At 41.2% G+C, this 16,363-nt stretch overlaps 1 protein-coding gene across 3 annotated transcripts in view; it reads left to right on the top strand.

Annotated features, from left to right (window-relative positions):
• Ccnt1 (cyclin T1) overlaps positions 1-16,363 on the top strand; it is a 29,047-nt gene that overhangs the window by 826 nt on the left and 11,858 nt on the right. For 2 of the 3 annotated variants that reach the window (NR_160872.1, NM_009833.2), the window contains exons 2-5: positions 1,783-1,864; positions 6,586-6,714; positions 12,250-12,310; positions 14,935-14,997. Coding sequence is in view for 2 of the 3 variants with exons in the window: in NM_009833.2 (NP_033963.1) it covers positions 1,783-1,864; positions 6,586-6,714; positions 12,250-12,310; positions 14,935-14,997 (335 nt within the window). In the remaining variant the exon portion in view is untranslated. Of the gene's footprint in view, positions 1-1,782; positions 1,865-6,585; positions 6,715-6,818; positions 7,101-12,249; positions 12,311-14,934; positions 14,998-16,363 lie in introns of those variants that run through there. The other variant, NM_001368702.1, reaches the window with a different exon arrangement.

The following is a 16,363-nucleotide window of genomic DNA, read 5'->3' as shown; positions in this document are numbered from 1 at the left end:
TGTTTCATGGAATTTAAGAGGAAAAAAAGATGTCAACTTAGGTTTGGGGGGAGGGGATATACAAGTTGGTATGCTTAAAGTAGTTTTCAGAATATTAAGTCCTTGCTTCTTTGGGCACTAGTGATAGTTTATTCATTAGGTTTCAAAATTTAGAGGTAATGTAGTTTAGTGATTTCCCCCCTCCCAGTTTTTCTTATGAAAATACAGTCTTGTGGCAAAACTAATAGTTTTAAAGTTCTTTCCGTTGTCCATATATATATATATTTTTTTTCTTTTTCTTTTTTTTATTTTACTTCCACTTATGTAGCATTTATTTAAGAGTGATGCTGAGGGCTAGGCCTGGTGTCCTGTGCCTTTGATCTGAGCTTTGGAGAAGTAGAAGCAGGCCAGAATTTCCATGTAAGACCCTGTCTCCAAGAAAGAAAAAAAAGTGCAGAGTTTAGGTCTCTAGTGTTTTTAAGTCTGAAGGTTGTATGTTGTATAGGTGTTCTCTTTATTGCCAGTTGTCTCCTATTGAAATCCAGTTTCCCAAGCATTTGGTCAGTGCACGATCAAACCTCTCTGAGTTTCTGTCTGTGTTTACGGCACCTTTTAAATGTGTGTTTAAGCTTGCCGCCATCATATTGTCACTTCTATGCAGACTGTTGCTGAGGTCTGTGGGAATAAGTACTCTTACGTTTTGGGGAGGTTGGAATGGTACCCGTACAAAGGAAGGCAGGGGTTTATTTTCAGTGGATGACTATCAAATGGTTTCAAAGGTTTTATACTTCAGAGGTCATGTAATATTTCCTGAAGGAATCAGAACTAAGCAGGGTGTGGTGGTGCGTACCTTGAATCCCATTGCTCAGGATGGGGAGGTGAGCAGATCTCTACTTCTGATGCCAGCCTGGTCTACACAGCACGTTTTAGGACAGTCAAGGATTCATAGAAAAACCCTGCCTTGAACACTGCCCACCCACCTCCTCACCTCCCCCACGCCCCCCCCCAAAAGAAAGTAGAACTGGAAAACTTAATTATTGAAGTTTAAGAAGGTGAGAGAGAGAAAAGTTCCAAGAGCCTAGTAAGGGAAGGCCTGGTAAATATCCTTAAAAAGTTATTTTTTGTGGGGCTAGAGAGATGGCTCAGCAGTTACAAGCACTTACTGTTTAGGCAGGGCCTATATGGCAGCCCACAGTCGTCTATAGCTGCAGTTGTAGGGTAATCTCATGCCCTCTTCTGACCTCTGTGGGCACCAGACATGCCCTTGGTGCACATACATAGAATCAGGCAAATGCTGATACACTTTAAAATTTTAAAGTTATTCTTGGCCTGACAGAATGGCCCAGCGGGTAAAGGCACTTCTCGTCAAGCCTGGTAGCCTGAATTCCATCCCTGGGACTCGGGTGGGAAGATAACCGACTCCTGCAAGTTGCCCTCTGACCACCATACTCATGCTATGGCCAAAAGTAAATGTGATGAAGTTGTCCTGAGCTAAAGGATCGTCTTTGCAGAAGGCAAGTGACAGGACAGGAAGCCTGAGGTCGTATGCAGCTTTGTTTGTACTGATTTACAACTTGCTACTTGTTTTGTTTATTCAGTCAGTAAGTTCATATTAAGTACCCGTTAGGTAGAGCACATGTTGTCAATTGGCAGTTAATTTCATTAGAGAAGGAAACGAATCTGCTGTTGGGTTGGAAGAGTTAAGTTTTACTCCCCTGTGGGATCATCTGTTTAGCTTGGCCATTTGTTACTTTGGGGGGAGATTATATTGTCTGCTTCTGAACCTTAACTCGAGCACTTCAGCTCACAACTGACGATCAATACTGCTATAGTATACATGCACCGATTCTACATGATTCAGTCTTTTACACAGTTTCATCGATATGTAAGTATAATTTTCTATGGTGAAATCCCTTTGGGTTTGAGTGTAGCTGCCTACTTTATGATTGGTCGTTGTTATTGAACTATGATTTTAATTTTAGAATTTAGGGCTCGTTATTTTAAAGTTAGAAAAGAAACCATGATTTAAATATAGCTTTCCGAGTAAGAAGACAAATGTAAGTTAGGTTTTGCAACATTTTTAAAAGTCTTTAAGAAAACATGTTTCAAATTTAGGATAAAAAAGGACTTGGCTTTATTTTTGCCTGTGTTTGGGTTAGGGAATGGTAAGAGTGTGTGAGTGCCCTCAGAGGCTAGGTGAGGACATTGAATTCCTTGGAGCTGGAGTTACCTAGGTGCTGTGAGCCACCTAAGTGGGCACTGGGAACAAAACTACTGAGCCATCTCCAGCCCAGATAATACATTTTGAGTTGTCTTGTTTTGATGCTAACAAACTGAAGAGAAACTGTGAAGCTAGATATAATTCCTATAATGTAGGAAATTGGCAGGCAGGTTCAGGAGTGACAGGGAACTCTTGATCTGTAGTAAAGTCTCCGAATTTTGGGTGATTAGATTAGTCATTTTGACTTTTTTTTTTTTTTTTTTTTTTTTGCCCTTAGCTCCCATAGTTCCAATTAGCCTTTATTGAGGCTATTTGATAGCACTGAAACAGAAGTAATTAATGAAGAATGAAATTAAAGAGGAGTTTCCTAGTTGTCTTAGAAATTTTGAGGGTTTTCTACATTCAGCTCTCCTTTTTTTAATCCTTTTTCCTCTTCCTCCTCCTCCTTTTCTTCTTAACTATGTACTAATGGCTGCACTTGAACTATATAGTTCTGGCTGGCTTGAATTTCCAAACACTGGCATTATGAACTGGAGGCACATGCCTGACAAGTACTTTTTTTTATTGTAATAAAGACTTGAAGTCTTAAATCAGGTTGTTCAGTGTGCATTTAAGTGTTAGCATATATTTCCCTATTTAATGACCTACTTTCTTATTGCTTTTGTGTTAATCTTGGTCAAGACAGACTTCTGATTATTTCCAAAGTACCTGCAGTAAACTGGTTGGATTAATGACCTGATAATTATTTCTTTACAGAGACATTCTTTTGAATATCATATCCTTTGTTTTTATTTGTCTCTTGTTCTGAAACAACCTCACTATGCAGCCCTGGCTGGCCTGGAACTCAGAGATTCACCTGACTCTGTCTTCTGAGCACTGAGATTAAAGGCAAACACTGCCATAACTGGTGTCCCAAGTAGTTGATCTTCTTTAGAGTATTGTTTTTTTAGTATATTCTGGAATTGGCACACCCTCTTTACAGAACATTAATAGGTTGAATTTAGCTGTGATCAATTAAAATTAGATTTAAGAGGGCTTAAAACCTGGTGACCTTGATGTTAGGCCTGTGAAGCCTGCTCTTGCAGATGTGTGTGTGTGCACATATATAGTGTACATGATGTGTGTGAGTGCAGTTCACACATGCTGTGGTGCACATATGTAAGTCAGAGGACATGTTTTGGTTCTCTTCTTCCTCCATAGGGTCAGGTTGTGAAATTTGGGCAGTTGCACATCAGATAGCTGAGCCATCCTGCTAGCCGCCGTATGACTTTTGATTTATTTATTACAAATATAATGAATTTGCATAGTAAAAAGTAACAATAGAGAAATGTGTGTATTGAAAGCTCCCCTGTGCGTGTAGAGGTAATCATTGATCAATATTTGACATGCAGTATCCCAGGCCTGCTTCTGTATATGAACTAGTGTGATTATGCCTCACTATATCCCTATTGTACAATTTTCTGGAACATTTTCTTTGTGTTGTTTCTCATAATCTAGGTGGCCGAAAGGAGACAGGGCATAGTAGTAAACATTCTAACTGTTTTTTGTTTTTCTTTTTTTTGGGTTTTCAAGACAGGGCTTCTCTGTGTAGCCCTGGCTGTCCTGGAACTCACTCTGTAGACCAGGCTGGCCTCAAACTCAGAAATCCGCCTGCCTCTGCCTCCTGAGTGCTGGGATTAAAGGCATGCGCCACCACTGCTCGGCTAGCAACAGATTTGGATATATTTTACCCTCATTAGTTGATTTGTAAGAAATGAAGTTTAGGCCAGGCATGGTAGTGCGTGGCTTTAATTTCAGCACCAAGGAGGCAGAGGCAGGTGGATCTCTGAGTTCCAGGCCAGCCAGGACTCTGTTACACAGAGAAACCCTGTCTCACAAAAACAGAAATACAAAAATAAATAAATAAATGAGTAAATAAAAAGAACAGTGCAGTGTACTTAAATAATGCAGAATGCCGGGCGTGGTGGCGCACATCTTTAATCCCAGCACTTGGGAGGCAGAGGCAGGCGGATTTCTGAGTTTGAGGCCAGCCTGGTCTACAAAGTGAGTTCCAGGACAGCCAGGGCTACACAGAGAAACCCTGTCTTGAAAAACAAAAACAAAAACAAAAAACAAAACAACAAAAAAGAATGTATGCTGGGTTAGAAGTGTGTGGGTTTGGGGTTTTGCTGACTTGCTTACTAGCGGTGTGGCTTGTGTGAGCGACCATGTGCCTCAGATCCCTGTTCTTTGTGTTCAGTAATAATCATGCCTGTTTCCAAGTAAGTTTATGTTATGGTGTTTACGTTAATTTTCACATTTCTTGTCCAAAACAAGCAGTTGGTAAATATTAGCTGTGGTGTTTGCTTGCTTTGTTTTTTTTTTTTTTTTTTTTTTGCTTGTTTGTTTTTTTATGAAGAAAATAAATGTATAGTATAAATTGGTATAAAATGCCTCATAGAGTTAGGTGCAAGTGCCTGTAATCTTGTACTAGGGAGGCTGAGGCTAGTGCGATGCCTTACAGTGGGAAGGGTGCTTGCTGTCAAACCTGGCAACCTAATTCAGTCCCTGGAGAGGGAGGGGCAGGCTGACTGGGTCAAACCCAGGGCAAGCACTCTGCCAATTGATACATTCCCAGTGCCTTCCTTTCTTAATCTGTTCATTGGACATTAGACTGGTTCCAATTTAGCTTTTAAGAAGAGCGGAAGGATAGAGAAGGTTGTGCAATATCTTTGCAGCGTGCCAGACTTTAATCTAGAAAATTATAATTTAAGTAGTAGTAGTGTTGGAAATACAGATTACGATGTTTCAGTTTTTTTTATGGTTACTCTTTGAGATCTTTATTTGTAAATTGGCTTGAGTTATTTTTTTCCCCTAAATATTTTCTATCTTGTGACTTTAATATTTTGTAGTTTTTTTGTTCTTTGGTATGTGTGTCCCACTCCCATTCTAGGGCTTCTCTGTGCAGCCTTGGCTGTCCTGGAGCTCACTGTATAGACCAGGCTGGCCTGAACTTAGAGCCTGCCTGTGCCTCCCCAGTCCTGGGATTGAAGGTGTGTGATACCACCAGGTTATTTTTATTGTTTTTAGGCAGTCTTGTGCAGCCCAGGCAGACCTTGACTTCACTATGTAAATGAGGATGACTAAACTTACAGATGCCAGTGCTGGGACTGTAGGGGTGCACCACTATATCTGTGCTCCCTCCGCCCCCAAAACCAAAGCACACACACTTTTCTTATGTGGAGCCAGGACTTTGTGAACTGAGCCACATTTCTAGTACCTGTAATTTTTTATTTATTATTATATCTAAGTACACTGTAGCTGTCTCCAGGTGCACCAGAAGAGGGTGTCAGATCTCATTACGGATGGTTCTGAGCCACCATGTGGTTGCTGGGATTTGAACTCAGGGCCTTCAGAAGAGCAGTCGGTGCTCTTAACCACTGAGCCATCTCTCCAGCCCCTGTAAATTTTTTTTTTAAAAGATTGGTTTATAAGTTAAAAAGAGTTTTTATTTTTTGAGACAGGATCTCACTATGTAGTTTCTGGGACTCACCATATGGACCAGGCTGGCTTTGAACTCTGAGATCTAAGGAGTTTTGGGATTGTAGATTAGGGCTGCCACACCTAACAAAAACATTTTTATTTAGTATGTGTTTTATATACATTTGTGTTTTTGCCTGTGTGTAGGGGGCAGGGTCTATAGGTTAAACAACAAGTCTTTTATTGGTATCTTTTTTTTTTTTTTTTTAAATAAGGTCTCACTGAATAAGGAGCCTGCTATTTTGGCTAGACTGGGTGGCCACTGAGCCCCTAGGAGCCACCTATGCCTATACCTTAACTCTGGTGTTACAGATGTTGCTGCTAGAGTTTTGGACATAGGTCACCACTTCATCTCCTGAGCCCCCAAATTTATTCTTAAAAATTCTACAGGGCTGGTGAGATGGCTTAGTGGGTAAGAGCACCCAACTGCTCTTCCAAAGGTCCAGAGTTCAAATCCCAGCAACCACATGGTGGCTCACAACCATCCCTAATGAAATCTGATGCCCTCTTCTGGAGCATCTGAGGACAGCTACAGTGTACTTACATATAATAAATAAATAAATCTAAAAAAAAAATTCTACAGTTCTCCCTCCTCCCCATAGCCGTCAGCAGTGTTTGTTTCAGACCGTGCGTGTTGACTGTCCCCCTTTTGCAGCCATTTCAATGGAAAGCAGCTAAGGTCTGCAGCCTTCTCACATGAATCCCTGAGGGCTTGCTAAGGCTGGGGTTATGATTTGACAGGTGGTGGAAAGTATTAATAAGAGGTACGAGGTTGTGGCAGAGACTTGTTTGACATTTAGCTCTTCCTAGATTGATTATCATTTAGAAATAAATAACAGGTGTGACCTTTTTTTTCTTCTATGAAGTCCATGGCTCCAGCAGCCTTGTTTCTAGCAGCAAAAGTAGAAGAACAACCAAAGAAATTGGAGCATGTCATCAAGGTGGCACACACTTGCCTGCACCCACAGGAGTCACTTCCTGACACGAGGAGTGAGGTGAGTGAGTGTTTACACTTTTAACAACCATAACTTCAGTTTGTAACTTTGAATCTGGGCTGTTCAATTTCTCAGTTTAATTTTTACTTATTTTTATTTTTTAGCCTGAGATGGGATTCCTCTGTGTAGCCATGACTATAGACCAGGTTAGACTTGAACCCACAGAAATCCTTCAACTGTGTACCTACACCTCCCTGCCAGTGTTTAATTTTGAAAATTAAAAACATACATATCAATTTCATCTAAAAGTTTGTCTTAAAATTGAAAGCTGCATAAGAGCAAAAGAGAGTTATATCACCTGGATAAATTTCTTTCCACCCTCTAGATCCAAAATATTTTCTTTTTCTCTACTGTTTAAAAATGATTAAAAAGTGTGCAGCACCACCATCTGGCTGTTTTTCCAGTCTTTTATTGATGGTATAAGCATTCTTTTTGTTGGTTATTTCTTTTCCTTTCTTCCTTCATTTCTCCCTTCCTCCGTCCCTTCCTCCTGCCAGAGACAGGGTATCTGTGTGGCTCTAGCTCTCCTGGAACTTACTCTATACCAGCTTAGCTTTGAGCTAAAGAGACCGTCCAGACTGCCTCTATCTCCTGAGTGCTGGGATTAAAGGTGTGTTTCATCATACCAGGCTTCTTGATGTTATAAACATTTTTTGTTACTGTTTTTCAAGACAGGGTTTCTTGGTATAGCCCTGGTTGTCCTAGAACTAGCTCTATAGAAAAGACTGGGCTTGAACTCTGAGATCAGCCTGCTTCTGCATCCCGAATGTAGGATCAAAGGCATGTGCAACTTGGCTAGGCTATGAGCTTTTTTTAAAGATTTATTTATTTATTTATTTTATGTATGTGAGTACACTGTAGCTGTACAGATGGTTGTGAGCCACCATGTGGTTGTTGGGAACTGAATTTTTAGGACTTCTGTTTGCTCTGGTCAACCCTGCTCTGTCCAGTGCCCCGCTTGATCCCCTTGCTCAGTCCCTGCGTGCTCCAACCCAAAGATTTATTTATCATTATACATAAGTACACTGTAGCTGTCTTCAGATGCACAAGAAGAGGGCATCAGATCTCATTACAGATGGCTGTGAGCCACCATGTGGTTGCTGGGATTTGAACTCGGGACCTCTGGAAGAGCAGTCAGTGCTCTTAACTGCTGAGTCATCTCTCCAGCCCTCTATGAGCTTTTTTAATTATATGTAAGTACACTGTAGCTGTCTTCAGACACTCCAGAAGAGGGAGTCAGATCTCATTATGGGTGGTTGTGAGCCACCATGTGGTTGCTGGGATTTGAACTTTGGACCGTCGGAAAAGCAGTCGGGTGCTCTTACCCACTGAGCCATCTCAACAGCCCCTGAGCTTTTTTTAAAGGTGAAGTTTTGTTGTGGAAAATTTTTTTTCATGATAAAGGGCCATACTTAAATATCAGTCTGAAAATGAACCAAATGCCTAGAAGTAGCAAGATTGATGTGTATTTATTTTATATTTGATTCTAGCCAAAAGGCTGAGAAACACATGGTCATTGTCAGAGTTCATACTTTTATTTCTTCAAGTCAGGAGTTCAAGGTCTTAAAAAGTATTTCAGAAACGAGGAAAATACCTAATAATAAAAAAAAATTAAAAAAAAAAGTATTTCAGACTAGAGTTCACCCCTTTTTCTGTGATACGAATGCTGCTGACTGCAGTTCCATAGGTGCTCTGGTCCTTCCTCCAGTGTGTATGCGCAGTTCTTCTATTTTTGCTCATGCTTCCTTAGTGTGTGTGTGTGTGTGTGTATTTGTGTATTTGTGTTGACTTTAGGTGTTGAATCTAGGACCTCAGAAAGTGCTAGGCAAAAATTCTATTGCAAAGCCTTTTCCCCAAGCTGGATTGGATGCCTTTAATCCTAGCACTTAGGAAGCAGAAGCAGGTGGGTCTCCTTGAGGGTCAAACTAGTCTATATAGTAAGTCTGAGAGCAGCCAGGGCTACATACTGACAGCCTGTGTCTTAAAAGAAGAAAAACACACCCATAGTTTGGTTTTTGTAAAAAAGGATGACTCCTGATTTTCTTCACTTATTAAAAAAAAAAAGATTATGTATTTAATTAAATATGTATATGTCTGTGAGTGTAGGTGTCTATAGAGGCGGAGATCTTGGATCCACTGAAGCTGGAGGTAGAAGTGGTAGTGAGCTGGGTTGAAGAGCACTATGGTTCTTAACTACTGGGCCATCTCTCCAGTTCTGCTTTGAGAAGTCAGTGATCAGAGATGTTGAGAATTCAAACACCCATAATTGAGGAAAAGTTACAGATTTCTTTCTTTTTTTTTTTGTTTTTTTGTTTTTTGTTTTTCGAGATAGGGTTTCTCTGTGTAGCCCTGGCTGTCCTGGAACTCAAGTTGTAGACCAGGCTGGCCTTGAACTCAGAAATCTGCCTGCCTCTGCCTCCCGAGTGCTGGGATTAAAGGTGTGTGCCACCACACCTAGCTCAGATTTCTGTTACTAGGTTATTTAAGTCTTTTATGGGTGTAGGAATCATGGTTTGTGAAGAAGATAAATGGAATTTTATGTATTTTTATTTTTAGAAAATTTCTTTATTCTAATTTAGTATATGCTACAGAAGCAAGCATTGCTATCCACTTTTTATCACTGATGAAACATCTGAAAAACAAACAATCTAAGGGAAGAAGGGATTCCTTTTGGTTCACAGTTTCAATGATTTCAACCTGTGGTTACTTAGCTATATTGCTTTTGGTCCCGTGCCTATGAGGCAGAGCATCATGGCCAGGAAGGAGCAGGTGGGGAGAGCAACAGGAGATAGCCAGGGACGAGATGCACTCTTTGAAGGGTGTGCTTCTGTGACCTACTTCCAAGGCCCAACCTTCTGGTCTCCTTTACCTCCCAACAATGCCATCAGATTATAACTGCGTCTGGATTAATCCACTGAGGTGAGAGCTCTCGTGATCCAATTACTTCCTGCTGAAAGCCGCCACACCCTAACTTTCTCCCTTTATCTGGGTTCCTGGGATCAGACTCAGGTTCCCAGCCTTGTAACATCTTCACTGCTGAACCACTCTTTACCCTGGTACCTGGACCCTTTAACACGTGAGACTACAGGAGACATTTCATAGTCAAATCATAACACCTTCCCCCTTCTGTTCTATGAGCCTTTCCTTCAAGGCCCTGTTAAGTCTTTCTATAATGGCTTGTCCTGTAGGACTGTAAACTACATCCAGAATAGGCTTCATGCCATGATGTCCATAAAACTGTTGTATTTTAATGGGATTATATGTCAGAGCATCATCAGTTTTAATCTGTAAAGGCAGATCCAAGACAGCCATCATCTCTGATGAATGTGCAATCCCAGAATCATCCCCCTCAGAACGCAGGCATAAGTCCACTAGAACTCTTAACATGTATCAATTGTATGATGTATCAACGTGTACATATCTCAGTTGGGCAAACTATAAATGAAACACAATCTCTTATGTGGCATTGTTTTAAGGTAGCATCAATAAGCAGAATCTGGAGTCTTAATTCAATATATTATATTTCTATGGGTTGCCATTCTAATTTCTTAAGCCCCTGTGGAATGTTCCAATTTGGATTCCTCTGAGGGTTTCCTATTTTGATTTAAAGATTCTTTTCTTGTCTGTTTTATGATCTTCAATTTAGTATCTAGTTTCTCAGTTTCTTCTTTCTTCAAGACTTATTCTGATTTCTCCAAAAGAAGACACACAAAACTGTTATCACTGAAAGAAACAGCCATTTGTGTGCTGATGAACAAAGCAAGATCATATGCAATCTAGACGCAATGTGTGAGGCATTGTGTTTCCCTCCATCCCGAATGCAGAAACACTTAATCTGAAACTTCTCCCTAAGAACTTTATTTTCTTATATTTAAATTAAATATTTCTTTCTATGATTTTTAAAAACATTTAGTTTCCCTTTTATTGTTTAAGCTCAATACCTTATCAGTTTGGGACTTTTTAGTTTATTCCTTACGGTGCGGAAGCCTCATCCCAGCTGTTAGCTAGCTCAAGGCTCATGATCTTTTGCCAGCACTGGCCAGGCCTCTCCACCGGCTGTGCTTCTGCAAGGGTTTAGACCTTCCCTGGACATCTTCCAGTGGTCCCTGGCCCATGTGCCCTGCCATGCTTGGTTGGGCTGGTGCCTCTTACCAGACACTGGGCTGGGGACTCAGTGGGCCCAGATTAGGCTGCTGTTTTTAACTCTGGACCTTGGCAGTAGCCGTGCTCTCCACCAAGCAGAGTGCTGGCTTTTCAGAGCAGCTCTTGGAAGAACTGCATCCTGTATGTTGTTCTCAGCAGATGCAGAGTGCAAGCAAAGCCTTCCTGGGGAGCTTTAGTCTAGCTGGTCCCTAAGCAGTGTTTGCAGGGAGTGTGTGACTCTACCCAGTATACCTGCAATCTAAACTTGGAGTCTAAGTGAGTTCTTGCCCCACATTGGTTTGCCCATATTTAGGACAACCAATTTATTAAGCTTATCCCTGACTAGCGTAAAAATAATGAGGCTCAGGCTATGATTATTTTATTTAGCTTTGGCAATTACTGGTGGGTTATCCCTAATCTACTTTCTAACTGCTGGCTTGGCTACCTCCCTAAAAGTGTACCCCAAATACTTGTTCTCCTCCTAGCCACGTGCTAGGTTCATCTCCTCATGTGACATCCTCCTCTCCTCTCGTTCTTCTCTTTCTACTCCCCTAACCAGGTAACCACAAATCTATCTACCTCTAATCCTTCCAGTATTTTATTTGACCAATAGTTTTAGATTAAGGAACAAGGTTTGCATAACCAAAGCTAGTAAATGTGAGAATTTACTCTTGGTGGGTACAGAATTTCGCATTACAATACATAGCAACATACAGGCTGGCTTCAAACTCACAGAGATCCATTTCATATGCCCAGCTCCTTTGAGCTCCAGAATTTATTTTTAGAATTAAGAGAAAAATTGAATGTGAGTCAAATATTTATTAGTTAGATTCTTATAGCACTGTTAAAAGATCTGAAAGTGAAATGTGACGATTCTTAGAGGTGTGATATTTCTCATGTCTAGATTATCTGACTTCTAAGATTTAAAATACCTGAAAATAAATGCAGTTGTGCTTTTGGTAGCCTTCCATTAGTAAAGTGTTATCTTTTGATGTTCGGGGCTTTTCCTTTCTGTCCTGAGTGGGATAGACATAAAGACTATATATTCCAGTTCTAACACTACCTTTTATCTCCCATTCTACCACTCCTTAAGATTTTAAAAGTTTCTGTGCATTAGTTATTTGCCTACATGAGTGTAGGGCACCACCTGCATACGTGCCTGGGAAGGCCAGGGAGTGAGTGTTGGATTCCCAGGAACTGGAGTTACAGATGGCTGTGAGCTTTCTGTGAGTTCTTGAAAGCAAACCTAGGTCTTCTGCAACAGCAGCAAGTGTTCTTAACTGCAGAGCCATTGCTCAGGGGCCTCTATCCAGACTTTTGATTGTTTTGTTTTTAAAGTTATTTACATCCTTTTGCTGGATGTAACTTCTGGGTTTTTTTTCCCCTTCTTAGGCTTACCTACAACAAGTTCAAGATCTGGTGATTTTAGAGAGTATAATTTTGCAGACCTTAGGTAAGTTAATTTTCCTTTTTAAAGCAGGAAAAAAATATGTATGGGATATAATGATTTCATGTTAAAGTTTGTTAGATGGGAGAAAATCTTGTGAAGGCTTTGGGAAGTGTCTGTTCCTGGGTAAAAATGTCTGTGGGGCTCATTAAATGGAGACAGATCATTAACCCTGGTCACTTTTCACAGTGTTAGGTCCTTGGTGACCCTTGAAACAGCTATTAGTCAAGATTTAAAAAAATTTTCTCATTGTAAGGTTTATGATTTTTTTAAAAAAAGTTTTATTATATATAAGTACACTGTAGCTGTCTTCAGACATCCCAGAAGAGGGTGTCAGATCTCATTACAGATGTTTGTGAGCCACCATGTGGTTGCTGGGAATTGAACTCAGTACCTCTGGAAGAGCAGTCGGTGCTCCTTAATTTTTATTTATTTATTTATTTTTTAAGATTTATTTATTATTATATGTAAGTGCACTGTAGCTGTCTTCAGATACCCCAGAAGAGGGCATCAGATCTTATTAAGGATGGTTGTGAACCATCGTGTGGTTGCTGGGATTTGAACTCACAACCTTTGGAAGAGCATTTGGTTCTCTTAACCGCTGATCAATCTCTCCAACCCTGTAAGGTTTATGATTTATCTGATTGTTCTGTTTGGTTTTGATTTGTTTGGCTTTGTTTTTCAAGAGAGTTTATATGTAGAGAGTCATTCAGACCAGGCTAGCCTTGAACTCAGAGATCCACCTACCTCTAAGCCTCCGGAGTGCTGGGATTAAAGGCATGTGCCACCACCACCTGGCTAGTTTGGCAGTTTTTTAACCTGATAAATAATGACAAAGGTGGTGGGTGGGGGGGAGACTCATTCTCCTATAAACTGTTTTGGTTTGACAATGTGTTTAGGTAATAGCATTTTGTTTGTGTGTACGCACCCCCCCCCCCCCCCCCCGTGCGCGTTTTGTTGTTTTTAGACCAGTTTCACCTTGTAGCCAAGTTGGCTTTAAAAACTCAAAATCTAGCCTGTTGTGGTGGCTCACGCCTTTAATCCCAGCACTCGGGAGGCAGAGGCAGGCGGATTTCTGAGTTCGAGGCCAGCCTGGTCTACAAAGTGAGTTCCAGGACAGCCAGGGCTACACAGAGAAACCCTGTCTTGAAAAAATAAAAAAATAAAAATAAAAAAATAAAAAAACCCTCAAAATCTGCCAGGCCTCCTGAGTGTGCCACTATTTGTGGCTGGGATTTATATTTATGTGCTCAAAAGAAAATTTACTTATGTCAGTTTTTCAATATACTGAGTCCGTTGAATAATTTTGGTAATGACTTTTTGAAATAGGATAAAACAACCAGTACACATTATAATGAAGCTGATGAGAAGGACCACAGTGAGGTTTAAGATGCTATAATCCAGCTCTCAGGTGGCAGAGGCAGAAGCAGAATTGCCAAGAGTTGCAGCCAGCCGCAGCTACAGAGTGAATGGTTGGTAGAATGCTTAGCATTCATTAACCCTAGGTTTGATATCTAGGGTCCTCAGCTCCAAACTGGGTGAGGTAGTGCATTCTGTATTTCAGCATCTGGGAGCTGGAGGCAGGGGAATCTTAAGTGCAGTAATTCTCAGCAACAGAGTGAGCTTGAGGCGAGCCTGGGGCTATGTGGTAATGTGTCTTCCTACTCTTTACTTCCCCAAATGAAAGAGACTAAGCCATAGAAGCCACCAATATTTATGTGCCTGCTGCTTTCAACCCTGTGCTATATATCCTTTTGTTCCTAAATAGGATCAAAACATTCTTTTAGGTTCATTCCATTTTAAGTGTAGGAGTGATTTACCTGCTTTTTTTTGTTGTTGTTGTTTTTTTGTTGTTTTTTTGTTTTCCGAGACAGGGTTTCTCTCTGTAGCCTTGGCTGTCCTGGAACTCATGCTGTAGACCGGGCTGGCCTCGAACTCAGAAATCCACCTGCTTCTGCCTCCCAAGCGCTGGGATTAAAGGCGTGGGTCACTACCACCCAGCTTTACCTGCATTTTTGTCTGCAGCATGTATGCCCACAGAGATCCAAAGAAAGTGTCCGATCCTTTGGGACTGGAGTTACAGTGAACCATCATGTGGATGTTGGGAGTCAAACTCAGCTCTCTGCAGCACCTAGTACTCAAAACCAGGGAGTTGTCTCTCTAGCCTCCATAAAAAAGATTTTTGTGTTCAGAGGTGGTCTTGTCCTTTGGGTTTTGGTGGGTTTTTTTTTTTTTTTTTGGATTTATTTATTTTATTACTGTATGTAAGTACACTGTAGCTGTCTTCAGACACACCAGAAGAGGGCGTCAGATCTCATTACAGATGGTTGTGAGCCACCGTGTGGTTGCTGGGAATTGAACTCAGGACCTTTGGAAGAGCAGCCAGTGTTCTTAACTACTGAGCCATCTCTCCAGCCCTCTCCTGTGGTCTTTAGGTCTGACTTGTACCTTTGCTAAGTCTGTGGAGATGATAGAGAAGAGTGTGAAGGATACGTTTAGTCACTTAGTCTCTGCACAGTACTTTTGAGAGGGAAAAGTGAACTGGCCATTAATAATTCAGACAAAAGAGAGATAAGTATGTTGAATATTTTTAGCTTTTTAACCAGTTACTTTTTTTTTTCTTTTTGAAGGGTTTGAACTAACAATTGATCACCCACATACACATGTGGTAAAGTGCACCCAGCTTGTTCGAGGTAAGTAACCCTAACTTCCTGGGGCTGTACCCGGCTCTGGCCTCAGGCACAACACAGCCGCCTTGTCCCAGATTCAGACTCATCCACCTGCTTGGCTGGAGTCAAGCACTTGCTTCTGACCTATTGGAAACTGTTTTTAGATCTTTTAATTTAACCAGACAGTGAGGTTAGCATTAAGTGTCATTTGACAGAATCACTTAGAAGACAGGTCCTGGATTTGCAGGTGGAGAATTAGGTTGCTTATGTTGAGGTGGACGGCCCTGTTCCCTGCTAGGATCTCAGACTGAACAGTAGAGAGGTGACCAAGCATCAGCCAGCCGGCAGTCAGCCCTCTGTTTCCTGACTCCTCGAAGTGTGACAGCTGCTTCATGTTCCTGCTGTTGGGGCTTCTCCACCCTGGTGGCTTGGACTGTGAGCCATACAGGAAAAGGAACTAAGAGTCAACTTTTGTCTGGTTGGGGTACTTCACAAAGTGCAAGGACAGATTTGGAAAAGCCACCAAGTCACATATAAGTTAGCATTTTTCAGAAAATCTTGAAAGTTGCTGGTGTTGGGCCAGCAAGTGGGTCAGTAGCCTGATAACCTGAGTTTGAACACTGGATCCTACAGTGGGAGGAGAGAACTGATATCCAAAAGTTGTCCTCTGACTTCCACACATGCCTCGGTATTCCAGTGTCCTAACCCCACATCCTGTATTAGCACATAGAATTTATTCTTTAAACATGGATGGTCTTTTTTTGGTTCATGTCTAATTAAAGGAAACCCCAGTGGTGACATAGAATTTGTTTGAATTTATTTCTACCACTCACAATCCATTGGGTAGGATTTTAAAATTATATTCATTTATTCTTACTTATTTGTATGTGTACGGGTGTTTTGCCTGACTGTATGTTTGAATGATATGTGTAGCTGGTATGCTTAGAAGCTACATGAGGGAGTCAGGTCTACTGGAAATGGGTTATAGTTAATCAGCAGCCACCACAGAGGAACTGGGACTCAAACCCTGGTCCTCTGGAGGAAAGGCCAGTGCTCCTTTAACCTACTTCGCTATCGCTCCAGTCCTGATCAAAAATTAGTTCTTGCCGGGCGTGGTGGCGCACATGCCTTTAATCCCAGCACTCGGGAGGCAGAGGCAGGTGGATTTCTGAGTTCGAGGCCAGCCTGGTCTACAAAGTGAGTTCCAGGACAGCCAGGGCTACACAGAAAAACCCTGTCTCAAAAAACAAAAACAAACAAACAAACAAAAATTAAACAAAAAAAAATTAGTTCTTAAATGCCATACAAATTTTCATTTTTGAGACACAGTCTCACTATGTGGCCTTGGCTTGACTGAAATTTGCTAAATAGGCCAGGCTGGCCTGGAGTT

Source organism: Mus musculus, chromosome 15, assembly GCF_000001635.26.
Source record: "Mus musculus strain C57BL/6J chromosome 15, GRCm38.p6 C57BL/6J".
Taxonomy (NCBI): domain Eukaryota; kingdom Metazoa; phylum Chordata; class Mammalia; order Rodentia; family Muridae; genus Mus; species Mus musculus.
This window is presented reverse-complemented; position numbering and strand designations above follow the sequence as displayed.